This window comes from Bidens hawaiensis, unplaced genomic scaffold (assembly GCF_021521415.1).
Source record: "Bidens hawaiensis isolate Kalapana, Puna unplaced genomic scaffold, B.hawaiensis_p1.1 tig00001206_1, whole genome shotgun sequence".
Taxonomy (NCBI): domain Eukaryota; kingdom Viridiplantae; phylum Streptophyta; class Magnoliopsida; order Asterales; family Asteraceae; genus Bidens; species Bidens hawaiensis.
The window spans coordinates 1,957,452-1,974,695 of NW_027491069.1; the positions used below are offsets into that span (position 1 = coordinate 1,957,452).

The following is a 17,244-nucleotide window of genomic DNA, read 5'->3' on the forward strand; positions in this document are numbered from 1 at the left end:
GGTTATTAACCGGACCGGTTTTTTTTTGCCCGGAAAAAAACCGGTTCGGTTAATAAGCGGACCGGTTAATAACCGGTTTTTGTATGTCAAAACCCTAACCGGTTAGGACCGGTTTAAAAACCGGTTTGAACCGGTTAATAACCGGTTAACCGGTTTTTTTTTAAAAAATAACCGGTTAATAACCGGTTTTTTTCATAATAACCTGTTTAAAAAAAACCGGTTTTTTCATTAACCGGTTCGTTAACCGGTTTTGGATCTAAAACTTGTAACCGAAATACGAACCGGCGGTTTGTAAACCGGTCAAACCGGTTTTTAAAAAACCGGTTTTCGTAAAAACCGGTTTCCGGTTTAAACCGGCAAACCGGTTCCCCAACCGGTTTTTTTGACCATCTCTAGTACCACCTAACGAGAGATGTTGTCACCACATATTATGTGTGTCCGACAGGGCCGGCTAGTGGGCTGGATAACCTGGGAGACCGGCCGGGGCATTCACTTCTCGGAGGCATAAAAATTTATATGTATGGGGTAAGGTTCTAAGAGAACCCTTGGTAAATTGAGAACTTTAAGAACCATTTTAAACCACTAAAAAAACCTCTAAAAATATTTAAAAAATTATAAATTATAAAAAAAACGAAAATTTTAAAAAAGTAAAAAAATCAAATTCTTATATTTCATTCCAGTTTCATTAAAAAAACAAAAAAAAAAAAAATTAATTCGTATTTTATCTATACACATATGTATAATTCCATTTAATCTCTAGTTACGTAATGTATATATATGTACATTATCATTTAGCTTAAATTCTACATATGTGTATAAAAAACATATATGTACATATTATACATATATGTATAATTTTAGCTAAACCGAGAAATTATTTTTTTTCGTTTTTTAGAAACCGAGATGATAAATAAGAACTTTGTTTTTTTTATTTTTGTGTTTTTTTTGTTTATAATTTTTTTTTGGGTTTTTTTTGTCCAGAATGGTTCTCATAGTTCTCAATTTTCCAAAAAGTTCTCACATAATCCTGATCCTATATGTATGTATGTATTTATATATTTTTTAATTTTTTTTATAAAATAAGTTCAAATCTTAATCCTCTTATTAGATATTAGACCATATCTTTTTTTCACTCACAACCATTTGAGGTATTAGGCATACGGGTCTTTTTTTTTCGTTACTCGTTACAGCGTACATACCTTTTTATTTTGGCTCGGCCGAGGTATTTAAATTATCGGGGATGACCCTGTTGTCCGTGTTGGAAGATTAAGCAAAGTGAGTGTGAATGAATGTCTCAAAAATTGAAGTGGTGAAACTTTGTCCCACATCGGTTGGGGAACAAAATTTAAAATGGTTTATAAGGTGCCATTCTCACTACACATTTGAAAATTTTTGATGTGTTTTACTACAACTCCTACCCGCGCGCAGAGGGGGGGGTGCAAATTTGGGTTTCCGGACTAAAATCTATCGAACTCGTGCGTGCCCGCACGTCTCACGGACACGAATGCCACTCCGAAAACCCGAGCCCGCGTGAGGCGATTTTTTGCATTTATTTTGAGATTTTCAAATCATAACAGCTAGTCAATGGTTGTTAATGATCATTAATAGTTATTCGGTTACTGTAAATAGTCATTATAATTTTGTTAATGATTGATCAGTTACATATTCTACACTAATGACCATTATTGCACTTTAATGGGTCATTATTGAGTTGTTACGATCTTGTGGTTATAAAACCGGATCATATGCAGAAGTTTAAGATACACCGAAAACACACAGCTCTATCTTCTCTCTGCAGCATTATTCTTGATTTCGTTTCAGGCAAGTCGTCAAGTCCGGCAGCACACTACAACTGTTACGAACCGGTGTACCCTGGGAACAGACCGAGAATCTGTTTAAGGGAATTGTGTCAAACACAAGCCCGGTTCAATCTTTCACGTTTATTATTTCTGCTTTATTGTTACAGGTTTAATACAGGATTAACAACAAACTTAAACAGATTACTAATTATTCCTGTATTTTTCGTTTCAGAATGTCCCAGTCCATGAACACTGCTGTCTCCGCCATCGTCACTTATGCGGTTGCTGTCACAGCAAACGTGGTTGCACCACTGCCTAATGCAGTCGTGTCTCATGCTGAGAAACCGGAAAAATTCACCGGTGTGAATTTCAAACAGTGGCAGCAAAAGATGTTCTTGTATCTGACCATGTTGAGCCTTGCGAGGTTCTTGACTGAAACCATTCCCCATGTTAATGAAGGGGAAATGGATGCTCATTCGGTGAGCGCGGTTCAGGCTTGGAATCATTCGGATTTCTTGTGCCAGAATTATATCTTGAATGGTATGGTGGATGTACTGTACAATGTGTATTGCAAGGCCAAGACTGCCAAAGAATTATGGGAGTCGTTGGACCGTAAATACAAAACCGAAGATGCCGGTGCTAAGAAATTCGTGGTGGCTAAGTTTTTGGACTTTAAAATGATAGACTCAAAAACTGTCATGAGCCAAGTCCAAGAGTTGCAAGTTATTCTTCATGATGTTCATGCGGAAGGAATGTCGCTTAGCGAGACATTCCAAGTTGCGGCTATGATTGAAAAACTACCACCATGTTGGGTTGATTTCAAGAATTATCTCAAGCATAAGCGAAAGGAGATGACCCTTGAAGATCTTGTCGTTCGTCTTCGTATTGAAGAAGATAACAAAATTGCTCTAAAAAGGATTGATGGTCCTAGAATGGCAAAGGCCAATGTTGTTGAACATGGTCAATCTTCAAAGGGTAATAAAAATGGTGGAAAGAAATTTCATGGGAAAGGCTCCAACCTTGGTCCTAAGGGGAGAATTGGGAAGAAGAAGTTCCAAGGAACGTGTTATAATTGTGGAAAGCATGGCCATAGGGCCAATGAATGCAAGCTTCCAAAGAATGAAAATGCTCGACAAGTGAATATGGTTCGTGAGGTTGAAAACCTTGTTGCTATGGTCACGGACCTCTCGATTATGGTCACTGAAGTCAACTGGGTTGGGCAAGATAACAAGGATTGGTGGGTTGATACGGGGGCTACCCGTCATGTGTGTTTTGACAAAAGCCTCTTTAGCACTTTTAAAGAGGTGACCAATGGAGAAGGTTTTCATGGGAAACTCCGCCACGGCCGAAGTCAAAAGCGAGGGGAATGTGATCTTGAAGATGACTTCGGGAAAGGAACTTACTTTGTCCAATGTGTTGTATGTTCCTGAAATTCGTAAGAACCTTGTGTCGGGGTGGCAGTTAAACAAGTTTGGTTTCAAAATGGTTATTGAGTCGGATAAGGTCGTGTTGACCAAGAATGGTGTGTATGTTGGTAAGGGCTATGCCCTTAATGGTATGTTTAAACTAAATGTAACCGTGTTTAATGGAATGAATGAGAACACTACTAGTTCTGCTTACTTGCTTGAGTCTTCTAATGTTTGGCATGGTAGACTAGGTCATGTTAACTTTAATTCCATTCTAAGTATGATTAAACTTAATTGTATACCAACATTCGATATTGACTCAAATAATAAATATGTAACTTGTGTCGAAGCAAAAAAAACAAAATCGTCATTTAAAAAGATTGAACGATTCACCGAACCCCTCGATATGATCCACACCGATATATGTGATCTAAAAGCAATTCCTACTCGTGGTGGGAGTAAGTACTTCATCACGTTTATTGATGATAGTACAAGGTATTGCTATGTGTACTTACTTAAGAGTAAGGATGAGGCTATTGATAAGTTTATCTTGTTCAAGGCCGAAGTTGAGAATCAACTAAATCGGAAAATTAAAAGAGTAAGGAGTGACCGAGGAGGTGAATATGTTTCACCTTTTGTTGATGTGTGTGAAAGAGATGGAATCTTACATGAACTCACACCTCCTTACTCCCCTCAATCAAATGGCATAGCGGAACGTAAGAACCGCACTTTGAAAGAAATGATGAATGTCATGATGATAAGTTCTGGTGTAAGCCAAGACATGTGGGGGGAAGCAATCTTATCGGCGAATTATGTCTTAAACATGATACCCAATAAGAAGAAAGATGTAACTCCATACGAATTATGGACGGGAAATAAACCATCATATAAATACTTGCGAGTATGGGGGTGCCTAGCCAAGGTAGTAGTAACACCACCGAAACGGCTACTAATAGGACCCAAGACAGTGGATTGTATATTTATAGGATATACTCGTCCTGGTGGTGCATTTCGTTTTCTTGTGCATGATTCCAAGAACCATGGAATAAGCAAAGGCACCATACTAGAATCCAAGGATGCATCATGGTTTGAACATATGTTCCCATGCTTGGATAAAGGAAAACCGAGTTCTTCTAGATCGGTTGAGGAAATTGTTCTAGAAAACGAGGGTGCAAGAGATGACCCTCGAGAACAATCTGAGATAGAGGAAGTCGAAATTAGAAAGAGTAAACGGCAAAGGACTGAAAAATCCTTCGGCTCTGACTTCCTTACCTACATGGTAGAAGAGGAACCCCAAACGTACCAACAAGCGGTGAGTTCCTCAGAAGGACCTCAGTGGAGGGAGGCCATCAAAGGTGAGATAGATTCTATTTTACAAAATCATACTTGGGAACTAGTGGATCTTCCTCAAGGATGTAAACCACTAGGATATCGATGGATCTTCAAGAAAAAGATGAAACCAGATGGCACCATTGACAAGTACAAGGCAAGGTTGGTGATCAAAGGATATATACAACGAGAAGGTTTAGATTACTTTGATACATATTCGCCAGTTACGCGAATAACCTCCATTAGGTTAGTCCTTGCCATCGCCGCCATTAGAAATTTGGAAGTTCACCAAATGGATGTGAAAACAGCTTTCTTGAATGGAAATCTGGAGGAAGAGATTTACATGGAACAACCTGAAGGCTTCATAGCCGTTGGGCAAGAAAAGAAAGTTTACAAACTTGTAAAACCTTGTATGGATTGAAACAAGCTCCAAAACAATGGCATCAAAGGTTTGATCATGTCATGCTTGATGCCGGGCTCAAAATCAATGAATGTGACAAATGTGTATATGTGAAGGACACATCAGATGGATATGTCATTCTGTGTCTATACGTAGATGATATGCTCATTGCTGGAAGTGATGACAAAATCATAATGTCCACAAAGAACATGTTAAAGGCAAGATTTGACATGAAAGACATGGGTTTTGCGGATGTGATTTTGGGAGTTAAAATCACACGAACCCAAAATGGACTTATTTTAAGTCAAGCCCATTACGTGAATAAAATTCTTGAGAAGTTTAATGCTAATGACTCTAATGTAGCTAGAACTCCCATTGACACGAGTCAACATCTAGCTAAGAATAGAGGTGAACCAGTTAACCGGTTGGAATACTCAAGAATTATCGGTAGCTTAATGTACCTTATGAGTTGTACTAGACCAGACTTAGCATATGCTGTGAGCAAGCTAAGCAGATACACGAGCAACCCAAGTTCAATCCATTGGAACTGTATGATTCGGCTACTTCGGTACCTAAGATACACTCGAGAATACGGGTTGCATGATAACAGATATCCGACAGTTATCGAAGGACACTGTGATGCAAATTGGATATCTGACACGAATGATTCCAGAGCAACAAGTGGGTATGTCTTCACACTTGGAGGTGCTGCTATATCATGGAAATCGTCTAAACAAACGGTTATAGCTAGATCCACGATGGAATCAAAATTCATCGCCCTAGATAAGGTGGGCGAGGAGGCAGAATGGTTATGTCAATTTGTCGGGATATACCAAGATGGCCTAAGCCGGCATCGGCCATTTGTATACATTGTGATAGCCAATCGGCAATTGGCAGAGCTCATAGCACAATGTATAATGGTAAGAACAGACATATTAGACGTAGACATAATACGGTACGACAACTAATCTCTACAGGAATTATCACTGTTTACTACGTGAAGTCAAAGGATAATATTGCGGATCCATTAACAAAAGGCCTAAGCAGAGAGTTAGTTCAGAAGTCGTCCATGGGAATGGGACTAAAGCCCTTGAAAAATTAAAGGTTCATACGAAGGAAACCTAACTCAACTGATTGGAGATCCCAAGAATTGAGTTCAATAGGAAAACCTAATTGTATGAATTAATGAGGTCACTGTTGGGGGGGGGGGGGGATAACCCTACGTATTTAAAAGGTAGTTTACTGCATGGCCGGTAAACTTCCTAGTCCATTCCTAAAAGTGACAAGAGTGAGGCTAAGCCTATGGCTTTTAATGATTCGAATTAGGTAACCATACATGGTGAATCACCTATATGAGAGAGAAGTGGGGTCGCTTCGAAGGGTATTGTTGGGGCACAATACTTAATGGCTCTCGCAGAACCAGGCTCATGTTCATGACCATAACGAACATAACTATGAGGACTTGAACTTGTCAGGGAGAGTCTTGTGTGAAGTGTATTGTCGTCTATACAAACGACAGATGAGTTCAAAGACATCACTGTCTACTCAGAGTCAGTGGGCTAAATGCGCTTCATAAGCAAAGGTTCAAAGAGTAACATCTACCTATTGTATGCAAGATTCAACTGCTGAAATTTAATCGAAATAATGTTGGTTTTTCGACCTCCATTCATGTGGGGGATTGTTGGAAGATTAAGCAAAGTGAGTGTGAATGAATGTCTTAAAAATTGAAGTGGTGAAACTTTGTCCCACATCGGTTGGGGGACAAAATTGAGAATGGTTTATAAGGTACCATTCTCACTATACATTTGAAAATTTGTGATGTGTTTTACTACAACTCCTACCCGCGTGCAGGGGGGGGGGGCAAATTCCGGACTAAAATCTATCGAACTCGTGCGTGCCCGCACGTGCCGCGGACACGAATGCCGCTCCGAAAACCCGAGCCCGCGTGAGATTTTCAAATCATAACAGCTGGTCAATGGTTGTTAATGATCATTAATAATTATTCGGTTACTGTAAATAGTCATTATAATTTTGTTAATGATTGATCAGTTACATATTCTGCACTAATGACCATTATTGCACTTTAATGGGTCATTATTGAGTTGTTACGATCTTGTGGTTATAAAACCGGATCATATGCAGAAGTTTAAGATACACCAAAAGCACACAGCTCTATCTTTTCTCTGCAGCATTATTCTTGATTTCGTTTCAGGCAAGTCGTCAAGTTCGGCAGCACATTGTGGCTGTTACGAACCGGTGTACCCTGGGAACAGACCGAGAATCTGTTTAAGGGAATTGTGTCAAACACAAGCCCGGTTCAATCTTTCACGTTTATTATTTCTGCTTTATTGTTACAGGTTTAATACAGGATTAACAACAGTCCGGTCATCCATAACGTATCCCTTGTATCAAGTACCACATACTTGTATGTCACATGATCCGTTGGGAAGCTGGGTAGGACACCCATCATCAAGAAGAACTTCATATATAAGGAGACTGAGACCAAACGTGCCCATTTGTAACGAGTAACCAATGGCGAAGCTTAGTTAGGGCCGGGGGTGGTCCCGCCCCCCTCGGTTTTATCGCGTAGTAGTGTAAATTTACCCGTTTTCTCCCGAAATTTTTTATGCATAGTGTAAATTTAGGCGTTTTCGGCCGAAAATTTGAGTCCCCCCACCATCGTTTGTGAATTTTTGTATACATTATGAGTCCGGCCCTCCCGGTGTCTTACTCCAAGCTTCGCCACTGCGAGTAAGGCCAACATTTTGTACAACTAGATTTGTATTTTGTTGAAATTGTTACCTATGAAAGTGGTTTAGTGAATTCAAAACAAATAAAATTATGGTTATTTATTTATAAGTAAAAGGTTTTCACACTTCGATAAAAAAAAAAGAAAAAAGAAGAACCCATAACATATCAAATATTTTTTGTATTCTAGAACCCAAAAATGATCTTTAGTTGTATACACTAAAGGCGGCTAATACAAAGCCTTCTAGACTGACGTACATTACAACAAGAACAAGATTCGAATCCTTTGACTTGTGCGTGAAGCCCAAGGTTCAAAACCATATTTATATTCATCTAATAATAACCTTCTTTAAACACAAACTCCACACATTAATTTGAAGCAACAATAACAATTAATGGCTGGCCTTCAACAATTCTACTTCTTCCCTACAGATTTCCTCGACACAATTAAAGACCACCCGTCACTTCCTCTTGATGCTAAAGAAGCTGAAAGTAACTCCCGTAAAACGACCATAGCGTTACGAGATTTTGTCGACAAGTTGAACGATAAATACAAGAAGATAAAGATTTCTAGTGATTCCTTGCCAAGAAGGGTGATTCCTGTGAAGAAATCGAAGAAGAAAATCGATATGTAATTAATGGTCGATCTGGTTTTGATTTGATTTTGTAAAGCGCATTGTGTTTTTGTAGTCTGCTTTGTCTGCTGTTGAGTTTTGTTCGACAACCATGAGTTGGTATTTATATGTTCTAATGAAAACTGTGTTTGTAGGATCTGATATTCAGGCAAACTAGTTAAAAATTTAATATATGGGTTGAGTTATAACCAATTGAGTAATGCTATAGAATGTAAAATGGAGAAATTTGAGATATTTGGACACAAAACAGTGAGATCACACCTTTTTTCTCTCAAAGATTAAAAATTTATTTGATTTGGTCAATTTTATATGCTTGCGTCATGAGGCTATGTATAACAAAGTAATAATAGTAATCATTTTTTTTGGATAACTACTGTAAACGTCTCTTTGCTCGTTCAAACACTTATGTCATTTGTCATAAAATTCTCATTCTTCAAAAAGACATATTGATTGTCGGGAAGGACGGGCCAAACCAACAGAATCCAAGCAAAAAAAATCGCTAGACACGACGTTTGGTTTTCATGGGTTAACACGCACACATCACGTTTAACCCGAAATTATAGATTTACAACTAAAAATACAAATGTGCATCAAATATAAACTAGTATATTTACATTCTAACTATAATACTCAAGGCCATTTTTTCTTTATCCGATCAATTTAAGTCATGCACAAAATTTACTTTCTAAACAAGTAAAAATTAAATAGGTGAATTGGCCAGGCCACCTAGACACGACCAATTTAGCAAAATGTGTTCGTGAGCTCGGAAGCTGGCCAGAACCCGTATAGAGTAAATCCAATCACTGGTAATAATCTTTAATAGCTTTATTGCATCACAAAAGCATTAAAAGCAAAACTCAAGAATAATATAACATATTGTAGCCATATCCTCAAAAGATCAATAAACATCATCTTCTCGTATCTATGTTAACAAAACCTCAACTTCATAAACCATAAAAATGACAAAACAAATTACCCAAATTCAATCATCCCCAGTTGGAAACAAACTCAAAGGTGTACGTTTTGTCGTTTGCAGATTCCCGAGGCGGCACCGGCGAACTAGCAAACAAACGATCTGTTACCAGGTCTCTACCCGACCCGGACAAGTTACCAGAAGACATATGTTTCAAGTAAAGCCTGTAATTCTGGAGGTGACTCGCTACGTTTTCACTATGGGGTTTGGGAGTTGTTCTTCACTCTTTGAGAACATCTTCCCTCATTGGAAGATAATGTAATTAATGAAATAATAATTTATACTAATTGGATAATGTAATTTCGTGTCAAGTACAACATCTTTAACGCAAGGTTGGCTTAGTTTTTAAAATTAAGTGGAATGATAAAATCGGTTAATGACAAAATATTATATGCATTTAATTACTTTCTATCGAACTCAATATGTTTTCAAAAGGACTCACAAACACAATGTAAGGGCAGCGGACTCGAGAACACAACTAAAGGCGGCCAAAACAAAGCCATCAAGAGCGACATACATCAAGAAGATTCGAATCTTTTGACTTATACACGAAGCCCAGGGGTAAAAAACCCAACCTTTTATTCATCTATAAACATACAAGAAGAAGATTTCTAGTGATTCCTTGCCAACAAGGGCGGTTCACAAGAAATATAAGAAAATATAATTGGTTGTAAATACATTTTGAAACTGGTCCGAGGTTTTCTTTCTTGCATAACTAGTGAAATCTCTCTTTGATCATTCAAGAACTTGTCATTTGTCATAATTTCTCATTCCTCAATAAGAGGGATAGTTGGCATTGAGCTCATAAATTTGTCGATAGTTCCTACCTGAGCTCCACCATACACTGATACACTCGTATCTGAGCAAGTAATTAAGTTCTTATAAAGCTGATAACTATGGAGGTGCTAAACGACTTGTTTTCGCTGGTTGGCCGGGTCGAACCAAGACAAACCAAACAAATCGTGTCTAAAACATGAACATTAAGACTATGTGTAGTGGGGCACTTTCCCCACCCAAAAAGGCCCCATAGCGTCGGGAACCTCACCCCCACGCGCACCCCGGGGGGGGGGGGGGGGGGGCGCTTCCCACAAAGCGTCATTTGGAGAGATAAGGTGTTTGTTGATTGGTTGGTGGGTTTATTTGTTTTTTTAATAGCCAAATTGGAAATAAATAATCTCACATTTTGTGTATTGCCCGATAATAATCTCACCTCTACCAACTGTTCAACCTTTCAACTATTTTTGTCTCAGTGGTCCTTCGTTAAAAAACACTTAACGCCGTTACGTTTTTTCCCGAGTTTCAAGCTGATGTTTTAGGGCTTTTGATTGGAAGAAGGATACGAGTCAATTGATGTAAAACTTATCTCGAAACGATGATCCATATGACGAAACACTGTTTCAATTCGGGTGTTTGAATTTCCAATTAGCGAAAATCAATCCCATTTGATACATCGTTTCGAGATAAATTTTACATCAGTTGACTCGTATCATCTTTCGATCAAAAGCCCTAAAATATCGGTTTGAAACACGGAAAAAAACGTAAGGGCGTTAATTGTTTATTAATGGAGGACCATTGACATAAAAATAGTTGAAAGGTTGGACCGTTGGTAGTGATTTTTTTAATTAGAGATTATTATCGGCCATACACAAAATGTAAGATTATTTATTTCCAATTTGCCTTTTAATATAAGAATAATAAAAAAATGATAATAAGGTACAACAATTATTTAAATGAGCTCCATCCACTACACTCGTTTTAGCCAAAGAAAACCCCTATGACGCCACATGGCGCAAGACACCCCCATAAGAACTCCATCCCATACACACGCTTTAACAAGACACAGATTTTCTTAGGTTGACAAAAACATGGCACGCATAACCGAAACTATAAATGCACAACAAAAAACTATATTAACAATTTACGTTTAAACTATAAAACTTAAGAATCATTAATGTGGCATTATATATCGGATCAATTTAATTCATGTCACAAACTATACAACTTTTAGTCTTTTAGAGAACTACCAATTACCAAATAAAACAGGGCTAACCTCCGACAAACAACACACTGTGTTAGCGAGTTCAACCCAAAACTTATTGATCCGTATAGACTAAACCCAAACCTATAAATTCCATGTTAGATTCGTGTCGTGTCATGTTCTTTTCCCACTAATTCACACTCCACTGATGATAATAATCATATCTTGTTAGATATATTTCATCACAACACAAGAGCATTCAAAGCAAAATCCAAGAACAGTATAACACATTTACTTGTAATTATTATATCCTCAAATATCAGATCAATAGTCCATTACACAACCCTAATTGTAAAATACACCATAACAAAGATCAACACATTACCCAAACTCAATCCTCCACGGTCGGAAACAAAGTCAACGCCTTCTTCTCATTCGCAGACTCACGAACCGGAGCCCCCAACATATGAACCGCCTGTCTACTTGACCCAAACTGCCGTTGAAGTGCCACAGCCGCCATCTGCTGCTGCTGCTGCATTGCAGCAACGGGCATATACGCTGCATAATTATCCGAATTCGGATGCGACTGCTGCAGAAAATGCGGCGGCACAGGCGAACTCGCAAACAACCGATCCGTCACCGGGTCCCCACCCGACCCGAACCCGTTTCCACCGGAAGACAAACCCTGCATACGCTTTAAATAAAGTCTATACTTCTGTAAATGACTGGCAACGTTCTCCCGGGTCAACCCGTCAATACTCATGAGCTGCATTATTGTTTTCGGGACGGCGTTTTTAATCCCCAAATGCGCAACGGCGTCCACGAACCGTTTGTGGAGCTGTGGGGTCCAGACTACACGCGGTCGTTTAAGGGTTCGGGCGGGTTCGTCTCCTCCGAGTTCGGACGAGTCGAACTCGCCCGAGTTGGGGGTTGAAATTGTTTGCGGCTGTTGGTGGTGGGTGTGGTACGGGTGGGTTTGCGGGTTGTGGGAGGATCCGATGTCGAAAGCGATAGCGAGATCGGGTGTGATTAGGGTTTGTGATATGGGTATGAGTTCTTCGTGTTTTGGGAGCTGGTCTTCCCACTTTGAGAACCAATTGGATTCGTCTTCTCTCATGGGGTTAGTGATCTTGATTGCAAGATTTTGATGGGTGTGTGCATTGAGATTTGATGAGAGATAAGAATGGTTATTGTTGTTTACATTATTATATTCTCTTGCTGTATCATTCTTTTCTTGTTTTGTTATGTAGCAATGATGTTGTATTTGGTCAAGTGTCAATCCAATGATATTGGGATCTAATTGTTTTCAAGGGTTGGATGATGTAAAGCAAATTGGATTTTTGTCATTTCTATTGTGGTTGCAAGATGTTATTGGACATAATAATTATGTTTATTTGTTTGTTTTGAGCATTACAAATTTACAATCATAACAATGAGACTCCAAGGGGCGTTTGGAATTCTACTGATAAAAATCTAACTGATTGACAACCTTTGTATCAGTAAATATTGAATTAGTAAGTGGTTTGAATTGTTAACGATTTTTGAGTTAGTTAGTGCTGAGTACGCTAATGTGATGGTGATTAGTAGGGAAGGAGGTGGTGCGCTAGGGGTAAACTGAGGATTATGAAAACATGTGAAGGTACAAAGGGTAAAATTTTCAATCTGTATCATTTTGAAGCTTAATGGATAAAAGGTTTGTTAACCGATTCAGAAGTGTCATTCTGGTGAATTAAACACCTTTAATGTTGACTGATTCAGAGATAGCTTCTTAATAAAATCATTAAAACACATCTTTTTGTAACTTATGTTCAAATTTTCGGGATGGGATGGAGACATGGAGTGTAAAATCAGATAAAAATTCTAATTTTCTTTCTTAAATTATATATATAGATAAAATCATACTGTTGTAATTGTTAGAATCATTCCTCAGACAAACACATGATGGTAAAACTTGATACCATTTTTCAATTTTGAACATGATATACCCGTTAGTTTAAGCAATGACTTGGGCCAACCCGTTAACTAAATCAGGTCAACCTATCTAGTCAACAGTTCAACCTAAACATGACACGCTTAGTTGAATACAAGTTGATTGAAACCCATTTACACTAAACCTAAGCATCACAGTCTCTGTGCCAGATTCTTGTCTTGTTTTCATATCGTGTCAGAATTCACACCTCTAATAGTGATTTAAGTACTCTTACCCTCAAGATCATGTATCCACAAAAATGAAAATTAAACTTCCCAAGAACTATGCTAAACCGATACTACTACAAGTAATTCATTCAAAGAAACAAATCCCTTACAGAGTTGGTACATTATTGAAACAAAAAACACAACAATAACATAGATTAACACATTTTAGCTTCCCAAAAACTAGTTCACTATTCCAAAGATTTGTAAAATTATTCTAGAAATCAACATTCAAGCTCACTCAACATGAATGAAGATAACCAGAAACCAACCTCTCCTGAATAGCACACACTCATCTTTTCCCAAATTTAAAAACATTTCCTGTGCACAATTGACGGTCCAGATTCATCATACTCAGCCTTCGCAATCCACATCTGCAACAATCACATTAAAAAAAGAAGTTAAAAAACCATTAGCTTGCATTTAAATTATTTAACTAACTGGAAATCAAGAAAACGAATAAAAACCGACCTGCTGGAAAGTACTAAGTGATGCCAAAATCGACCCTCCGATCCAGACACTATACTTCCTTTCCGGTGGAGCCACGACCTTAATCTTCATGCTGCTCGGGGCCAAAGCGGTTATTTCCTTACTCATTCTATCACCAATGCCCGGAAACATAGTAGTCCCGCCACTAAGCACAATGTTACCATACAAATCCTTCCTAATATCCACGTCACACTTCATAATAGAATTATAAGTCGTCTCATGAATACCCGCAGCTTCCATCCCAATCATAGACGGCTGGAACAGAACCTCAGGACATCTGAATCGTTCAGCCCTGATTGTGATCACCTGCCCGTCGGGCAACTCATAGCTTTTTTCGACAGAAGAGCTAGTTTTAGAGGTTTCTAGTTCCTGTTCATAGTCAAGTGCAATAAAAGCCAGTTTTTCCTTCATATCTCTCACAATTTCCCGTTCAGCACTAGTTGTGAACGAGTAACCTCGTTCTGTGAGAATTTTCATCAATGCGTCAGTTAAGTCACGGCCTGCAAGGTCCAAACGCAGTATGGCGTGCGGGAGTGCGTACCCTTCATAAATGGGTACAGTGTGACTCACACCATCTCCAGAGTCCAGCACAATACCTACAAAATACACAAAATCAGCGGAAATGGTTTTGGCTAGTTTTTTTTTTATTTGGCCCGTTTGAAATAAAATGAAACGCGCTTATAGATAAATGGGTTGACCTGACACTTCTAGTTTTTTTGGTTAACAATACCTACAAATACATAAAAGCCATATTTTGGCTAAATTTTTTTGTTTGACCTGTTTGAAATAAAACAAAACTAGGATCCACCCGTTAACAAGTACACAGGTTGAACTGATATTTGGTTAAAGATACCTACAAAATTATTTTGGCTAAATATTTTATCTGTTTGATAAAAAATGAAACCAGGATTGACCCGTTTATATGTAAACGGGTTGAATTGACACCTGAAGTTTTGGTTAACAAGACCTACAAAATACGCAGAAGTCAACCAAAAATTAATTTGGCTAATTATTTTTTGTTTGATCTGTTTGAAATAAAAAAAGAAACCAGGATCGACTCGTTTATTCATAAACAGGTCGAACTGACACTTCTAGTATTTTGGTTAACAATACCTACATAGTACACAAAAGTAGCCACAAATGATTTTGGCTAATTTTGTTTATTCGACCCATTTGAAATAAAACAAAACCAGGATCGACCCAATTATAAGCAAACTAGCCAAATGGACAAATGACACTCCCAGTTTTTGTTAAAAATACACAAAGGTCAGCCAAAAAACGGTTTTGGCTAATCTTACTATTTGGCCCGTTTGAAATTAAAAAAATTGGATCGGTCCGTTTATACCTAAACGGGCCGAACAGACTATTCTAGTGTTTCGGTTAACAATAGCTACAAAATACACAAAAGTCAGCCAAAAATGATTTTGGCAAAAATTGTTTGTTTGACCCATTGAAATAATAAAAAAAAGGATCGGCCCGTTTATAAGTAAATGGGTTGAACTAATGCCTCGCCTCTAGATTTTTGGTTCCTACAAAATTCACAAAAGGCGGCCAAAAATTATTTTATTTCACTTGTTTTAAATAAAATGTTACGAGGATCGAACTGATACCTCTAGTTTTTTGGTTAACAATGCCTACAAAAGCACAATAGTCCACCAAAAAATGATTTTGGACATATTGTTTTTAGAGCCGTTTGAAATAGAACTAAACCAAGATCAGCCCGTTTATAAATGAACAGGTCGAACTGACACCTCTAGTTTTTTGGTTAACAGGGAAATGAGGGACTAAAACGGGTCAAATAGGCTTCATTCATGACATATGCATCTTTCTGGCCCAGTTTTTTTTACCCGTTTGAAATTAAACAAAACTAGGATCGACCCGCTTATAAGTCAACGGGTCAAACTTACACCTCTAGTTTTTTTGGTAAAACACCTACAAAATACACAAAAGGCAGCCAAAAATTGATTTTGGTTAAAAAATTTTATTTGACCCTTTGAAATACAACGAAACCAGGATCGACCCATTTATAACTAAACCAGTCGAACCGACACCTCTAGTTTTTAAAATAAGTAGTTGAGAAACTAACCAGTCGTACGACCACTGGCGTACAGCGAAAGCACAGCCTGAATTGCAACATACATAGCGGGAGCATTAAACGTCTCAAACATAATCTGAGTCATCTTTTCACGATTGGCTTTCGGGTTAAGCGGTGCTTCAGTTAAAAGAACCGGATGTTCTTCAGGAGCCACACGAGCTCGTTATAAAACGTATGATGCCAAATCTTTTCCATATCGTCCCAGTTATTCACAATACCATGCTCGATCGGGTATTTCAACGTAAGGATACCTCTTTTGGATTGCGCCTCGTCCCCGACATATGCATCTTTCTGGCCCATACCCACCATGACCCCCGTGTGACGGGGACGGCCCACAATGCTCGGGAACACAGCTCTCGGGGCATCGTCCCCAGCAAATCCAGCCTAGAAAATAATAATAATCACAAGAATGTTAAACATAATAAAAGAGAATGAGCAAAAGGTGACAAGATATATATTTTGTTACCTTAACCATTCCAGTTCCATTATCACAAACAAGGGGCTGAATATCTTCTCCATCGGCCATTTTTGAAGGGAAATAACAACAATATTAAACGAAAGAAAGGATGCGGGTTGGTTTTAAAAAGAGGTGTAGTTTGATGGAATGAAAATCGGGCGAATCCGTTGGTTGAAGAGAATGTAAATTGTTATTGTTATTTATAGGTTGAAAACAGGTGGTATGTATATGCCGAATTCTACGCTAACACATCCTGTGGTTTCTCTTCATTTTCGGAGCAATCTATATATAACATGCCACCAAATTAAAAGATTCTTTATTTCCCATTTGGTGTCGATTGTATGAAACATATAATAAATAGTACGTAGCGTCAGATAAACATGCATGGGTATCAGCAAAGCCTTGTTGAGATGCAACCATGTCATATTGAGAGCATGATGCTGTCGGAAGAACAAATTGGATAGAACTTTTAAACCTTGAGTTGTGATATCTTAAATACGAAATCGAAGTTGACTTCGCCGATGGAGTTATTGGATCGATCAGTGGGGTTATGTGAAAGAATATTAAATAAAGTGTTGTGATGATGGCCTTTAATATTGAGATCGAAAGCAACAGAGAAGGCTTTTTTAACTCCAAAAAACTAAATTTCAACTTATTATTATAAAAAGAAAACTCAAAAGTATTTAGAGGGTGTTTGGGATTGCTTATTTAACTTTAAAGCTTTTTGTCAAAAGTGCTTATT

At 38.1% G+C, this 17,244-nt stretch overlaps 1 protein-coding gene and 1 pseudogene across 2 annotated transcripts; both read right to left on the reverse strand.

The window, feature by feature from the left end:
- Window positions 1-11,589: 11,589 nt before the first annotated feature.
- On the reverse strand, window positions 11,590-12,417 carry LOC143564699 (transcription factor MYBC1-like). Its single transcript, XM_077051898.1, has one exon. It carries the CDS (start codon window positions 12,383-12,385, stop codon window positions 11,660-11,662), a length of 726 nt encoding a protein of 241 aa, XP_076908013.1. The 5' UTR covers window positions 12,386-12,417; the 3' UTR covers window positions 11,590-11,659.
- Window positions 12,418-13,769: 1,352 nt separating this feature from the next.
- Window positions 13,770-16,571, reverse strand: LOC143564711 (actin-like; annotated as a pseudogene). The gene is made up of 4 exons (XR_013140924.1): window positions 16,512-16,571; window positions 16,037-16,429; window positions 13,933-14,546; window positions 13,770-13,835 (listed from the first exon to the last, which is right to left on the reverse strand). The product of XR_013140924.1 is annotated as an actin-like (transcript).
- Between the last annotated feature and the right edge of the window lie 673 nt (window positions 16,572-17,244).

Bases quoted from the DNA above. Each gene is read 5' to 3' on its own strand.
- LOC143564699 (XM_077051898.1), bottom strand. From the start codon at position 12,385: ATGAGAGAAGACGAATCCAATTGGTTCTCAAAGTGGGAAGACCAGCTC.